At 36.5% G+C, this 15280-nt stretch overlaps 3 protein-coding genes across 3 annotated transcripts; 2 read left to right on the top strand and 1 right to left on the bottom strand.

Annotated features, from left to right (window-relative positions):
• Positions 1-132: 132 nt before the first annotated feature.
• On the bottom strand, positions 133-8089 carry LOC105283852 (coatomer subunit alpha). The gene is made up of 6 exons (XM_026968820.1): positions 7896-8089; positions 4236-4651; positions 3334-4142; positions 2168-3115; positions 914-2068; positions 133-808 (listed from the first exon to the last, which is right to left on the bottom strand). Exons 1-6 carry the CDS (start codon positions 7973-7975, stop codon positions 605-607), a joined length of 3612 nt encoding a protein of 1203 aa, XP_026824621.1. The 5' UTR covers positions 7976-8089; the 3' UTR covers positions 133-604.
• Positions 5766-7651, top strand: LOC105283851. Its single transcript, XM_011346948.2, has 2 exons — positions 5766-6251; positions 6457-7651. The coding sequence occupies exons 1-2, from the start codon at positions 6120-6122 to the stop codon at positions 7471-7473; spliced, it is 1149 nt and encodes a 382-aa protein (XP_011345250.2). The 5' UTR covers positions 5766-6119; the 3' UTR covers positions 7474-7651.
• Positions 8090-8297: 208 nt separating the features above from the next.
• On the top strand, positions 8298-10721 carry LOC113561733 (cysteine-rich with EGF-like domain protein 2). The gene is made up of 4 exons (XM_026968821.1): positions 8298-8703; positions 8889-9546; positions 9640-9735; positions 9833-10721. Exons 1-4 carry the CDS (start codon positions 8539-8541, stop codon positions 10051-10053), a joined length of 1140 nt encoding a protein of 379 aa, XP_026824622.1. The 5' UTR covers positions 8298-8538; the 3' UTR covers positions 10054-10721.
• The last annotated feature ends 4559 nt before the right edge of the window (positions 10722-15280 follow it).

Genomic DNA, 15280 nt, shown 5'->3' with positions numbered 1-15280 from the left:
CCTATGATGTATATATATGTGTGAAATTTTCATTATATATAAATCAATAAGATTTTATTTATAAACAGAATTACATAAATATTGTTTATATTTTCTTACAACTTATAGCTAGGATAGAAACCTTCTCATGTATTTGATGGACATCGAATTTTATATTACTTTGATTTTAACAATATGCAAAACTTATATTCAGATGTGATGAGCTCAATTAGACACCCAATAAAAGTATAAAATAAAATAAGCTTACATTGTAATAATGTCTTAGTTAACGGACAATATTTAATTCCGGGTTTGTTAAGTCATTTCTATTCACTTCTGGGAATGATCGAGTGTAAATAACTCTATCAGAGTTGAAAATAAATTCTATCGTTTTTAATTTTTAGCATTATATTATTCTCGACATGTTAATTTTATCTTTGATGTTCCAAGATCGAGTACAGCTCTAAATCGTTTGAAGCAAATCTTGTTTTATCATATCTTACTGGAGCAAGTTAAAATTCACAAGATAATCTATCTACTAATGTACATATGATCTTAATCAATTTGCACGTGAATAAATCTGTTACTTATAACACTAACAGAATACGATAACAATAAAAGACGTTTAATGTTCTTTGCCTATCATGGCAACTTCACATATCTTGCACACCGTATCTTTGAACTGCGGATTATAGCTCGCACCGCATAAGGGACACTTTACTTCCGGCTTGCCTTTGTAGATGGGCATGAACGTGCTTGCGCATAATGAGAACGGATTGTGCTCGTCGTACGCTAATTTATGCTCGTCGACGGGGTTCTTGTCGCAAGACTGAAACAAGAATCGCATTTTTTTATTAACATATAAATGCCAGCTATGCAAATGTTAAGTTAGAATAAAAATTGAGAATAAAAAAAAGAATAAAAATTAAGGTACCTGTAAGAGGACCCGAATCTTCTGTGCAAGCTCAGGATTTGGTCCGAGCTCGAGTAATCTTCTCGCGAACGAACCGGCGGTTTTGTAATTCTTCAACTTGTAGAACAAGTTCACAGCGACTTGAAGAGTGAGAATCTGATGTACGGGTTGCAGATTACAGTGCGTGAAGTACGCTGCCATCTCGCAGATCCTCTTCTGCTCGGCTAGCGTGCCTCTCGGCAGGCTCTTGCGTTCAGTCTCCATCTTCAGACCCAGGATGTACTCGCGACAGATCTGAATCAGCTGCTGCGCTTCCGCGATGTCTTGTCTGGTGTCCACAACGAGCAACGGTATGCTCAGCAGGATTTCCTGCAGCTTCTCTATCGCCTTGGTGAACTTGCCGTTGGTCGTCAACTGGTAGCACACTTGAAGACGCTGAACCAGATCGGAGAGGTGCAGTCCTATCGCGGGCACGCTGGTTTTCGGTGTGGCATCTTTCCAGTTTCTTTGAGGGTACCCGTACAACGATGGCACGTTGGGCAGACAGGCGTAAGACGTTCTCGAACGAGCGAACGTGTTCAAGAACAGGGACTGATAAGGTTCGAACTCGACCACGCCGACCTGGTTGTGCAACAATCTGAAGGCAGACTCGAACGAGCCGGCCAGTATGTGATCGACCACTAGCTTGGAATTGTTCATCCAATGCTGCGTCGGTGAAGTTCCCTTGGTAGGCGGGGAGTAGTAGCCCTCCTCATTGGTGGTCGTTGCAGCCTCGAGTTCTGGTGGCAGATCGACGTCCTCGACGTCCCATCCGGGATTCTCCTCGCCGTCCGGCGCGATCTCTGCGTCTACGCCTTCCTCGTCGTCGATGCCGAGTTCTTCGTCGTTGCCCCATCCCTCGGGTGTTGCTGTGCCATCATCTTCCAGAGCTAGAGCAGCGGCTACCTGAGTCCTGCTGCGGGACATCATCGCGCCCTCGAAGAAGCCCTTGGAGACGGTCAGCAGCGGCCAGTTGTTCTCGGCTTGCTGAATAGGCACGGGTGGACGGAGGTATATCGCGCCCTTCTCCAACGCGGAAAGTTCCTCGCTCATTGACTCATACTGAGCGTCGTCCTCTTCGTTCGATATCCCGTGGATCTTCTCGGTAACGTACGCCAATGATGCTTGCCCGCAGCTCTACACGATAAAAAAATTCAAGTAGAAAAATTATTATACAATATTGTCATAAAATATAAATTTGTTTATTATATAATTTTAATTGATAGCAATATTTACCCGCAAAATCTTGGCTCGCTCGTAAATGTCGCCAAGCAGTAAACTTCCTTGATACTGTCCAGACACATCCTTTCGAATTTCCGCAATCTTGATCATCTTACGCAGCTTCTCCAAGTTGCCGGTGATGAGATAGAGGAAGGACAGCTTCTCAAAGTTCTTGGTTCTTTGATAGCACATCTCCACCACTTGGTGATTGCCTTGCAGCAAGGCAGTTTGCGCTAAACTTTCCCAGCAAGATTTTTGGTCCAGCGACCTTGCGGCTTCTAGCGCGACCTCGATGTTACCGCATTCGAGCGCGAGACCGAACCTGGTTTTCTCATCTTTTACGAAGTGGAGCGCCACCTCCGGGTATCCCTTTTGCTGCAGGTATGCTATGATCGATTGCCCGACGAGATTCGCATTGCGAACCATGTGCAAAACTTCTTCGTACTTTCTGTTAATCAACGCAAGCTTGAATTTGTATTCGGTCGGGTCTATTCGGAGAATCCGCGGTCTGCATTCTCGGTCCAAGCAGTAAACCTGATTGCCTTTCACTCTCGTAACGTAGATCGGTAGATCGAGCGTGCGGATGATACCATGATCGCCATTGCTAATCGCGTACTTGATGTGATTGCTGGTCGTATAAATGAACACGCCAGAGTCGTCCCAAGCTCCAGACTTGACTCTGGTGTTCTCGTGCACGGAACAGAGAGACTCCAAACGCCGGTTACAGATGTTGACGGTATGCTTGGCCAGCAGAGCAACATGCGACATGTCGCTGGACCAGACGACGTATCTGCATTTAGAGATTTTCACTTCCGCCAAGGTTCTCTTCTGCTGCACGTCGAACAGCGTTACCTGTTCCGCGTCGCGGAGAAGCAGCATGCCTGTGCCAGCATAAAATATTTCGTCGCAGTTGGGAATCTGGACCTTCTTTGTGACCTCGTTCTTCAAGTTCTTGATAACTAACTGGAAAGAGAAATATCCATTAGTTATATTAACAAATAGTAAGAGAAATTTACGAAAATAATACAAGAATAAAATGCATGTAATTTTAAATTAATTTAAATTAACTAGTTTAGACAATTAAATTATTAAATATTAATAATTTAAATAAAAATATTAATTATTAAATATTTTTGAATATTTTTAAATTTATAAAATTATTATAAAATATATCGATTTACCGAATACGCTCTGTCCAATACAGCAAATCGATTTCTGGCGACCCAGGTGGCAGTATAGCCGGACGCTCGCTTGGCTTCAGCATCCGTGTTCGAATCCCCCTCACGAGGTATCATGTACAGATCATAAGTGCTGTTCTCGATATTCGAAGGCGACCTCGTGCAAATCAAAACGCTGTTTTCAGCCTGATTGTACGACATACTGTAAGGTCCCGTCTTCCCTGCACTTCGAATCTGCATCACCGACGTATCCTTGGACGTGGTAAAGTCCAGCTTACGAAGGAACCGGTCCTTTACGTAATACAAAAGATTACCGTAAACCGCGTACGCAGGACGCTCTCGTTCAAGTTTAAAAATAATCATGCCAGAGTCGTGACCGGCAGCGAAGAGATTGAGAGTCGGATGAGCGGCGAGCACCCAGAACCTTTCGTGCTCCCTGCGGAACGTGTGCAAACATGTGCGCTTCGTCATGTCCCACACTCTGATACTCTTATCCTCCGAGTTGGACAGGATAAGATCCTGCCTAGGGTGGAACAGCACACAGGATACGTTGTTGTAGTGACCGCGACAAGTGTCCACTTCCCAGGCCTTGGCATCATTCATTCGCCACATTTTGATCTGCCGGTCATCGGCTCCGGAGACGATTAGCGGCAACGTTCCGTGGAAGCACGCCCAATTAACGCCTCTGTCGTGACCTTCCAAGACGTACTTGACCACCGCGTCGGCCTGGCCAAACAAGTCGGTCGCCCCTGGGTTCTTCAGGTGGTCCTCAAGGCCGCCCGGGCCTGGCGCCACGTTCTTCTTGCGCAATCCTGCAATCACCATTTGTTTCAATTATTAATGTTGTGATTGTTGTACAAATGTGTAACAATGTGAATAATTTTGGCACGTAATTTTGCACGAACCAGAGATATCCCACACGCGGACTGTTTGATCCAGCGAAGCTGACACGATAATATCTTCCGTGGGATGGAATTGGGCGCACATTACATAATGATTATGCCCAGTTAACACGCAGATGCAGGTGCGACTCTGCCAGTTCCAGATCCGGATAGTCTGATCGTCCGAGGCGCTAAGTATCCAGGGATACTCCTGATGGAACATGGTAGTCCTGATGTAATCCAGGTGACCCAGCAGGGTGAAGATACATCTCCGTTGCTTGTAGTTCCAGACTTTAATCTTGTAATCGTCACCGCCGGACACGAACAGAGGTTGCTGATTGTGGAAGCATATACCTCGCACCGGCCCGTCGTGCTCGTCGAATTTGTCGAGCAGGGTACACATGCGGTAGTCCCATAATTGGATAACGCCATTGTGCAAACTGCAATTTTGTTAATAAATTATTAAGATTTAGAATAACATGTTTAGGAAAAATCGATTATATTAAAAGATTTTTGATATTTGTATAAAACACAACGCGAATGTGTGAAATATAAATCTGCTTTAAATGAATTTAGATTTATTTTTTATTCTTAATTATTTAATATGAGATTTAATTCTGCGTTTATATAATTTTCTGTTCCTTTATTGATATTTAACTTCTGTATAATTTTCTGTAAGTGAAAACTGAAAGTGTACTTTATTCCACGTACGGCGCCAATCATGAAATTACTTCACTTGTTTGCGTACCATAAGTATTATTTTCCCAACTGTCATAAACTGAATAAGGAACTTTACGAGTGCCCCAAATTGCGAAAGCCGGTGGTTTATACGATTATTTTTTGTATGGATTGCACTGGATTATAAAGTGAGGCATAAGTATAGAGGTCACACTGGATTGGAAAGGTCGGAAACTGGATTTCGAGCCTACGCCTTCATATAGGGTGTCTCACTACAAGGAAATCGAAACAATGCGAATTTACAGATAAAAATAATCCTGCACCTAAAGATTAATTTTATTATCTTTAGGAAAATATTCAATATCTTTAAATAAATTTCGTAATAGATTATCTGTTTAACTATGCGTATTTTTGATAAAAATTGATGAATCTTCGCAAACCATATGGACACCTCTTGTTTGCTTGTTTTCATTATCTGAGAAGACAGGGCGTGGTACACCCATTACTCGATTTGAATACTAAAATAACACACAATCGGTTTTGGTTCCTTCAATTCGGCCTCCTATTGGCAATCCTTTAATATATGCATGAATATTAAGTAACTGCTTGACAAACTTACCCATGCATACCGAACAAAAAAATCAGACTTGCTAAGTTCTTCATTAAATTGATTTTAAATCTTTTTTTAGAATGCATATTAAATTCCGATTAGAATATATTTCATGCTAATAGTAAATCTATGTATCGTATCAAGTGTTAAAAGTATAATAATTAAAGTGAAATATCAATTTTTTATTTTTTTAATTTTAATAATATAATTTCAATAAAATACAACATACAATTAAGTATTATATATTTAGCTTTTAATTATTCAGTTTAAAATAAATGTTTAGAGAAGAGATATAAGTCTAAAATAATATATATAGTTACATATATTTATATGTAACTTTACAACATACATACTGCTCACTCTTTTCAAGATTGCATTAATATTTATGAGGAAAGCAGTTAAATTATTCTTGGAAACTAGACGACGTTTTTGCTCACGATGCAGATCCATCAAGATGTATGATAAGACTATCCGAAATTCGATCTTATATGCGCCGCATAATTTCAACGCACACGATGACAATCAACAGAACAGAGATACCCCCTCGGGACATTATTCTACGGAATCAGGTCATCTGAAGCAGAGGTGTACGCGCGAGAAGTGGTGGGAGTGCTAAATACATGTTGAACGCTGTGTATATAGATCACACATCATTACAGCATCCTGGCAGTCCGCTCCTTAATTTCATTAAGTTCACATCCCTTTCTCCACACTCGAGAATGGTGCTCCTTCAGCTTTTTGCTATTATTATCGTAAGTATATATTTGCGTTTCAATAAAAAAAGTAAATTAAATGTCTCAAAATTATCAATAATTATTTTAATGACCAATTATTTTAATAAACTCGACTTTGGCATGTAATTTATCATAAAATGCAAATAAATTAGTCACTGCATTGGCAAAAGATTAATGATTTATGTGCTCAAGTTAATTATATATATATTTCTTATTTTTTCAGTTTTTGCTAGATGCATCAGTGAGAACGTACTCTGTTCCATATGAAAGCACCCTGGCTTTTTCTACAACCTCAAGATTGATATATACAGCATCTGAGTCTAATCCTACTTTTAGTGGATACTCCTATGCAACTCAAGATCTTAATGGCGATGGAAGTAATGTTGTTTTTACAACCGGCGTCGACTCCGTGAGCAGATTGAAAAATGAAATGAATCTGATTTATAAAGCCAGTGGCAAGACTATGCCTGACAGATATTTACAAAGAGATACGTTGAATAAAATCCCAGAGACATCAACGTCTTCAGAAATTACACTCAAAAAAGTTGAAACAAACATGACTAAACATGAAAATCTTGAATCAAGTGTTGAAATTCTCAGTGAAGAAAAAGAGCTGTCCAAAACTTCTGAAGTAAATGATAATTTTGTTGATTATCAAGTAGCTCCTCAGCATGTTTCCTTTGTACGTGTACCTTATTCAGCATTTAGACCAAATTTATTGAACCTGCTTCCAACAGTACATGCACAATATCCCATATCATCAAACAGAATAGAGGACCAATATTATTCTCACAATCCTTATGCTCGTCTAGAGCTGCCTCTTCACAATTTTGATTTCTACAATCCTGCAGTGCCACTATTTTATCAACCAGCAATCACAATTTCTGATAGTAGCTTCGGGCTTGCACCGACAACTTCTGAAGATATAAAAACATTTACGGATTCATTGGTTGCTAAAGATTCGCAAGCTAATGCTACTGAATCTAGTGCGTCAGAGTCCAACATAGTAGAATCAAGATCCAACTTGGAAACAACGACAGGTATAGCTGAAGAAATATTGTCAAATGAATCTCCTTCCACAAACAAACTTGAATCCACCACTACATCTGAAAGAGCTAAGGAAAAAATTGTGACTGAGTCTATAAGCTCAACAGAAGTATCTGAGACCTCTGTTGAACAAATTACAGAAAACAAAGCAAGTACTGAACCTGCAAGTACAGAAGCAAGCTCTTCAATGTAGAAATCATCTGAAAAATGTGATATATGCAAAGATTTGTAACTTGAATGTATAAATTCATTGCATTCTACGTATTGACAATTATGTTAATAATGATAGAATTTTGATATGTAAAATGTGCCTTACTGCAATTGTAAATACTATTGGAATTATACAAAAATAAATTTGGTATCATTTATTATATGTATCGTTCTCTTTTTAACATCGTCTACATTTAAATTGCTGAAAACACTGCGTTAAATCGTAGGTTATTTTATACCTCTCAACGTGTAATCATATAAAGTTCCTTATCAAATAATTTTCTAATATAATAAATAATTCAAGGAATTTTGATTTTGCAAATAGTTGAGCACTTTATAAGCACAAATGTTTAAAATCTTATCAAATTGTCAAGAAGCTAGGTTAAAATGATGTCTGTCACTCACCTTGCGAGCACCCAGGGACGTTTCGGATGAAAGGACAATCCCTTCACTCGAGCAGATTTCGTCTCGAACTTCGTCAACATCTTTTTCTCAAGTAATTAACATGAAACGATTAATTAAACATCACCCTCTCGAAAATCTTCAAACTTGACACGATGGGAGACACGTCACTATATCACGAACGATACGAAACATAGACGGTTCACACTTCACTCATCTGACATTTCCTATAGTGAATTTCTAGTTATAAAATTCTATTTTATAAAAATTACTAATGCAATATTCGTGTACATTTGATTGGTTGTTCATTCCGTGACTTGACCATTGACCAAGCAATACGAGACACGTTGCATGACTTGCACGCGGTACATTCTGACTGGCTGACAGCTCACACATGCGCAATGATTGAACAAACATTTGTCGTCTGGTACGTCTAACCTTGGTCGCCAATGTGGCTAAAGACATTTCAAATGAGATTATTTGTGAGGCAATCATGATATAAGATAGAATAATCGTTTGAGGGACTTTTGAGAGACATTTGTGTTCCTCGCACTTTGAGAGTAACGAAGTCATTCTGTTATCTACACTTTTAACAGTCATTTATTTATCCAGTTGTCTCGTCGATACGAATAGCCGGCGCGATATAATGCGAGTGCCGACTAGTATTGTTATTTTTACCTTTTCAATAATATTATCAATTTGCATGAACAGCATTCAGTGTAAGAAAGGGAAAGAAGACAAGGAAGAAGTGAAATCTCAAACGTTTCCACCTTGCGCAGCATGTAGGGTACTTACCAACAGTTTCAAAAAGGTAAATATTTTTTATATTATAATTTTAGAAGTATTTAATAATATTTATATGTTAAAGTCTTTCTACATTAAAGTTCCTAAAATAAAAATAAGTATTTTTTATTATTATAAATAATTACGTTTTACATTATATAATTTTAAATCACATGTGTTACAAAAATTTCATAGGTCATAATTCTTTTACAGGGTTTAGAAAAAACGAGTCGTGGAAAGTTCGAAGGTGGCGATAGCGCTTGGGAAGAAGATAAACTGGGTTCATACTCCAAAAGCGAGATACGCTTGATCGAGATACAGGAGAACTTGTGCAAAGAAGTTGAGCACGGTGAAACGCAATGTCATTCCTTAGCTGAAGAATTGGAGGCGCCAATAGAAGAATGGTGGTTTAAATATCAAGACATTTATCCAGATATATACGATTATATCTGCATAGAAAGAACGAAACACTGCTGTCCGAAGGAGCATTATGGCTCAGATTGCATGCCATGTCCAGGGTATCCGGATAATGTCTGCAGCAACAACGGCAAATGCAAAGGAGCTGGCACGAGAAAGGGCAACGGCAGTTGCCTCTGCGACAAAGGATACGTCGGCGATATCTGCTCGCAGTGTGCTCCGGGATACTATGAGTCTTACAAGAACGAGAATACCCTGCTGTGTTCTGCATGCCACATGGCCTGTGAGGGACCTTGCAAAGACGCCGGGCCAAGCAATTGCGAGAAGTGTGCGACTGGATGGTACATGGTTGAAGGCCAAGGTTGCTTCGACATCGATGAGTGTTTGAAGAGCGACAATGTCTGTGCTAGCAATCAGTTTTGTGTTAATAAAGAGGGAAGCTACACTTGTTTAGGTACATATATATTATATATTTTTAATAATTTAGGTAATTTTTGTAATAATAAATTTTAAGTGTACTGAAATAAAAAATTGGTGATTTTTTCAGCTTGTGATAAGGCTTGCGATGGTTGTAATGGTGATGGGCCGGACATGTGTACTAAATGTATTGAGGGATATACTGAAAAGGATAACTTATGCATAAGTTAGTGACATAAATAAAATAATATTAATAATATTAATAAATATTGGATATTATATAATTTAATTTAATTTATACACATAATTTATGTTTCTTGCAGATACAGATCTTTTTGGTCGCAAGAAACAGGAAAATTTGGCACGATATATGACGTACGTGGGACTCTGCGTGGCGACCTGTATCATTTTACAGCGCAATATTTACGCAGCAAGTGTTATTGGCTTATTAGTCGCGTTATATATATCCATTTCGGAGTATATGATCGCGAATAGCAACGTCCAGGATACTACAGCAAATATGGACATTTTAAAAGCAGTTTAAGTAAAAATCTACAACAATTTAGATAATTCGCCTCGAATTCATTACAGTTTTGTGTTGTGTTTATGAGGCATTAGTGCCAATTGTATAAAATAGGTCATATTGAAATTAATATGAAATTAATATCATGATATCATGAAATTCAAGAAAATGCAGAAATTTTATTTATTTTCGTGTTGATAATGTCGTTTATCAACATATAAGTAAAATTTATATAAATAAAAATTTTATTAATATATTAATATATTTATGTCTTCATATGTTTACGTGCAGTTTTTTTTATTTTTATGCTTGATATATTTGCACAATTATTTGATATTTATGTACTGAAATATTTAAAAAATGTAGGCAGTTTTTTCTAATATTTCTTATTTGCCGAATGTACTACAAAGTCAGTTTCACATATATTCCTATTATTTCTGTATGATACATGACAGTAAATATTAATCTAAAACATATGAATGAAATGATAAGAAAAATATATTATAAATTTGAAATAAGTGCATTTATTGAAATACATATAACATATATTACCTAAACATTTTTATATTTTTAGAAGCAACTTTCTAACAAGTATGTGTATAATGTTTTTATAAAAACACTATAATATGAGATTAGTTTCAACAAAAAATATGGAAATGTATGAATAATAAATATTCAACACAAATTTATATTTAATGTATTTTATATTATTTATATTATTCGATTATTAATAGAATATCATAGAATTTATATATGATTATGTTAAATAGAGAATTGTAGTATATAAATAATAGAAAATAAATAAGTATAGAGGAAATAAAAAGGAAATATAGTATTTAAAACAAATTAAAACAATTTAAAACTTATAAAACAAATTTAGAAGTTTTTTAAAAAAATTTAATGTGTACATATAAATATATACATATAATATACATGTAATGTATGCGCGTATCTCATTACATATATAATTATAATATACATTCCAATCTATGTAAAATAAAAATATTTGATAGTATTGCCAAATATATAAATATAAATAAAATTTATTTTTATTATACGTTAATATACGTTATTTTTATAATATATACTTTTTATTATTATTCAATAAAACTAAGTCAAAATAAATTAAGAAAATATATGTTACCAATTTGTGAAATAAACCTCTAAAAGTCTTATATGTATATATGATATGTAAGAAATACTGCATTTTTATTTTGATGTTTGCCAATACGTAAATGGTTGCAACAAAATCCTAATTGGAACATGAAAGCTATATAGACATAGAATCCTAGTAAAAGCCACTTTCTGACGCTAGATGGAGTATACTAGAAGTATTCTCTCGTAAGTAATTGTAGCATGTTGCTGCTATATCTTTGGTAAAATTTTCCTTAAGTTTTAGGTGTCACTTTTTTTTTAAGTTTCAGCGTTTAATTTTTTGAGCGTTTTAAAACGCAGGACCCCGGGAGGGAGGGGTAATTCTTGTAAAACACAAATTTGATTAAAATATAGGTTTAATCAGTGATGCCAGAAAATTGAATTCTTGAAAATTATATTCTTTAAATTGCACATTCTTGATGTTTACGTATAGTTATCCGTATATTCGTTAAAAACCTTTCAAAAACTGTTGCAAAAGCGATGTCAAGCACACACACTTGTTGTTGGTTTTATGGATAAAACATATATGTATAGTGTATGTTAATAACAAATTCCTGAGATTATGTGTAGTGAAAAATTATAATACTGCCTCCCTTCGTCAGAAAATTGAGAAAAATAATAACTTTTATAAGAAAAACGTTTGAAATTAATTAATTAGATATTCGTTTCACAATATATGAATATGTGAAAAATTTCTGTTCTCACCACTAGATGGCTAAACTTAAAAGTAGGCTCTTGTAGTTAAAATTGTATACAGTTTCTTTATATATGAGTGTCATTTTAAGTATTTATATCAAACATTTTATATCCATATTACTGTTTTTTGCAGTTGTAATTAATTGCCATAAAGTTAATGCCAAAAGTAAAATATTTTCTTTAGGAAAGTGGAAAAAGTTACGTTTTCTAATATCCTGTTTTTCTAAATTTTAATTATATTAAATATTATATTTTTTATTTAATATCTTAATTTGTTTAATGTTTTTATACGTATATATATAATCTTTATAGATATACACAAACCTTTGCTAATGCTTTGTTATATGATTCAATACACGAATATTAAAAAGCTTAGCACGAAGCTTAAAAATTTACACTTTTTATTTGTAATGTAATGTGTTAAATAAACTATGTATGTATTTCATACACGAAACTATTAAATACCAATAATATTAAAAGTTAATAGAAATAATTCATAATTTTAATCGTAATTTCCTCAGTAGAGGAAATAGACAAAATGAAAATTCTTCTTCATGTCAAATGGAGATGTACTCCACTATTTTCTCGTATACATTTATTTTTTGTTCAAAAGTTGACATCATAAAACACGTATAATTTTAATTTTCGTATAAGTATTAGAAGCGGTAAAAATATATTACATTAAATATTGCATACTTATTTTTATCCATCGCGATACAACAAATTTTGATATATCAAATTTTATAAGGTTGCATAATATCCTCATTTTAATTTAAAACATCTATTTATAAATATAAATTAATACATAAATATTTACAACAAAAACACTAATTGAAATATTAAAAACATCTATAACATATATAAGATATAAAATCCTACTAAAATTTATAATTACAATTTCTGACGCTAGATGGAAATATACTATAGCACTCTCTCGTAAGTAATTTTAGTATATCTTGCTATTTCTTCGGTGAAATTTCAACTTTTCAAGTATCAAACAGTTTTATATCCAACCAATTTTTGTAGGTTGAACGATTTTCTTTTGTTACTAATAAAAATCTAAAATAAAATCTCTCTATTATCATATATATACATACATGTATAATGTACTTAAAATAATTAATTGAGTACTAACATGTAACTATTCAATTGTTGTGTATCATTTTATCTAACCTCTGATATACATTAACATACATTGTTATATTGTGCTCCATTCTTGAACGACTTCACAAGTAAAACTCCAACAGACTTTTCGAGCAAACAATCAAGCCGGCTAACAGCACCTCCACACACTATCCACCCATCAGAAAAAAACCCGTCGTTCAAAATTCGTCTCGCTTTCGTCTAAAACACGGCAAACAGCCTGTACAAAACCACACGCCGCGCACGACGTCCGACGAAACTTCCTCCAACAGCGGATTCAACCACGTGCTTAGGAAACTCACACGAGCTTCTCCCGCCAACTCCCAGCGGGAAAATACACCCGATCAAATCGCCGCGCATTATTCCGCCACGTAAATCAGATAACAATTATTCCATCGTATTTATACGCACACGGCAATCGAGAGTCGTCGGCCAAGACTTTACAAGTAACGCGAGACCTCGCGTCATCGTCCATTCGTCAAATCGTTCACGCCGCGTGACGAACAAGCAGCAGCACCTCCTCGAGCCATCCGCTCACCATGAAGATCCCTCGCGCAGGAATCGCCTCGCCCTCGTGCGAAGCGGCGGGCAGCGTCGGGCGAAGGCCACGTGCGGCCACGACGTCCAACGAAACTTGCTCCAAGAGCGTTCAACCGCGTGCCCAGGAAGTTCAGGTAGGACTCTCCCGCCAATCCGCCAGCGAAAAATACCCCCGATCGAATCACGCGCACTATTCCCGCCGCACCTTCGCGCTGCAAGACCGTCGCCGGGTCTCGATTGAACACCCGCACGCGGGTGTCGTCAGCCCGATGATGATGATGATGCCGTGCGAGCTCATGACCGTCCCCGGCAGCTCCGGCTTCGTCGGTAGACCGTACGCAGGATGGAAGCTCCTGGGTCTCGGCTGCATCCGCAGAGACCGACTGCGAGGCGTACTCCGGGACAGGCGGCTTCAGCGAGTCCTGGTGCTCGCTGGTCGTACGAGCGATACCTGCGCTCGTGAAATTCTTCATGCAGGTATGCGAGGGTTCTCGGTGTCGTTGATCTTCAGGTGTCTTCTTGGTCTTCGGTTGCTCCGGTGCGGTTGCGGAGCTGCTTCTTGATGTAGACGGGGCTTCCGTTAGGTGCGGCGGTAGCTGAGATTCTTTGCCGGGTGAAGCAGCGTCTCGTGGATGTTTATCTAGCCTCTGAGGTGTCTGTTGCTTGGCGGATGTCTACTGGCAGCGGCTCTGCGTACAGATGCCTTGCGGCGATTGCATTGCAGGAGCAGGAGTGTATATTAGGTGCATGTTTGATTTTTTGATTGGAGTAAGTTTTTAGTGGCACTTTGAGTACGATGTATTCTGGAGATTTGATATCTAATGCTAGTGGCGAGGGAATGAGTTGAAATGACTTGTAGAATGTTTCAAGGTAGCAGTGCGGGTGGAAGATATTGAGCAGTACTTGTAGATGGACGGATGGAATTAATGAGGGAATTAAGAGAAGTGTTTTCTTTTGATTTTGATGAGCTTTAAGCGTGTTAAAATGTGGCTGCGAGTGAGGGATACGTATCGCTTTGTGCGTGCTCAATTTTATGTTAAGGGTTTGACGCAGATCTTTGTAAAAAAGTGGTTTATAAGTTAGGTTATAGAAGCTTGCAAGAATTTCATTATATTTAATGATATGCGTTTTTGGCTTAAATTTACAATTTCCTGCAAAATTTGCTATTCCAATAATAACAATGATTTACAATGATTATATTATGTATGTAATTGTTTAAGGTGCTATTGTATTATTTGGCAGCTATTTGAAATTATTTTCTAATTTTTAATTGTTTTGTTTAATTTAATTGTTACAATAGATTTTTATATTATATACAATATATTATATTAGATTAGATATTACGTATTCAAGCGATACTGAAGTGTTACACAGCCAGCTGAATAGATTCCTGTGATTCATCGCTAGATGGCCAAACATGAGGATAGTTTCTCATAGTTAAAATCTTATATACCTTTTTATATATTACATCTTTATATACAAATATTCATATAAGCAATACTCTGGTAAAAATATCCATTTTTACTACTATTTTTTGATGTAATGGATAATGTGGAAAGTATAATCTATTTCAAAAATTAATTTATATATTTAGTAAGTAACATTAGAATGCGAAAAAGGATGACACGCATAGACACGCCTTGCAATAATAGATTATAGACGAGCGGGGGAATTTGAATATCTCCAGTCTATATGATTATTTTATAAATATATA

The sequence above is a fragment of the Ooceraea biroi genome, chromosome 4 (assembly GCF_003672135.1).
Source record: "Ooceraea biroi isolate clonal line C1 chromosome 4, Obir_v5.4, whole genome shotgun sequence".
In the NCBI taxonomy this organism is placed as follows: Eukaryota; Metazoa; Arthropoda; class Insecta; order Hymenoptera; family Formicidae; genus Ooceraea; species Ooceraea biroi.
Note: the sequence above shows the minus strand (reverse complement) of the source record. Positions and strands in the feature narration are given on the sequence as shown.

What these genes read in the sequence shown, in the direction of transcription:
- LOC105283851 (XM_011346948.2), top strand. Translation starts at nt 6,120, where the DNA reads ATGTTGAACGCTGTGTATATAGATCACACATCATTACAGCATCCTGGC. An exon ending in AGCTTTTTGCTATTATTATC is followed by an intron (nt 6,252 to 6,456) that starts GTAAGTATATAT and finishes TTATTTTTTCAG; the next exon opens with TTTTTGCTAGATGCATCAGT.
- LOC105283852 (XM_026968820.1), bottom strand. Translation starts at nt 7,975, where the DNA reads ATGTTGACGAAGTTCGAGACGAAATCTGCTCGAGTGAAGGGATTGTCC. An exon ending in CGTCCCTGGGTGCTCGCAAG is followed by an intron (nt 4,652 to 7,895) that starts GTGAGTGACAGA and finishes ACAAAATTGCAG; the next exon opens with TTTGCACAATGGCGTTATCC. An exon ending in AGATTCGGGTCCTCTTACAG is followed by an intron (nt 809 to 913) that starts GTACCTTAATTT and finishes TTCTTGTTTCAG; the next exon opens with TCTTGCGACAAGAACCCCGT.
- LOC113561733 (XM_026968821.1), top strand. Translation starts at nt 8,539, where the DNA reads ATGCGAGTGCCGACTAGTATTGTTATTTTTACCTTTTCAATAATATTA. An exon ending in TTACCAACAGTTTCAAAAAG is followed by an intron (nt 8,704 to 8,888) that starts GTAAATATTTTT and finishes ATTCTTTTACAG; the next exon opens with GGTTTAGAAAAAACGAGTCG. An exon ending in GGGAAGCTACACTTGTTTAG is followed by an intron (nt 9,547 to 9,639) that starts GTACATATATAT and finishes TGATTTTTTCAG; the next exon opens with CTTGTGATAAGGCTTGCGAT.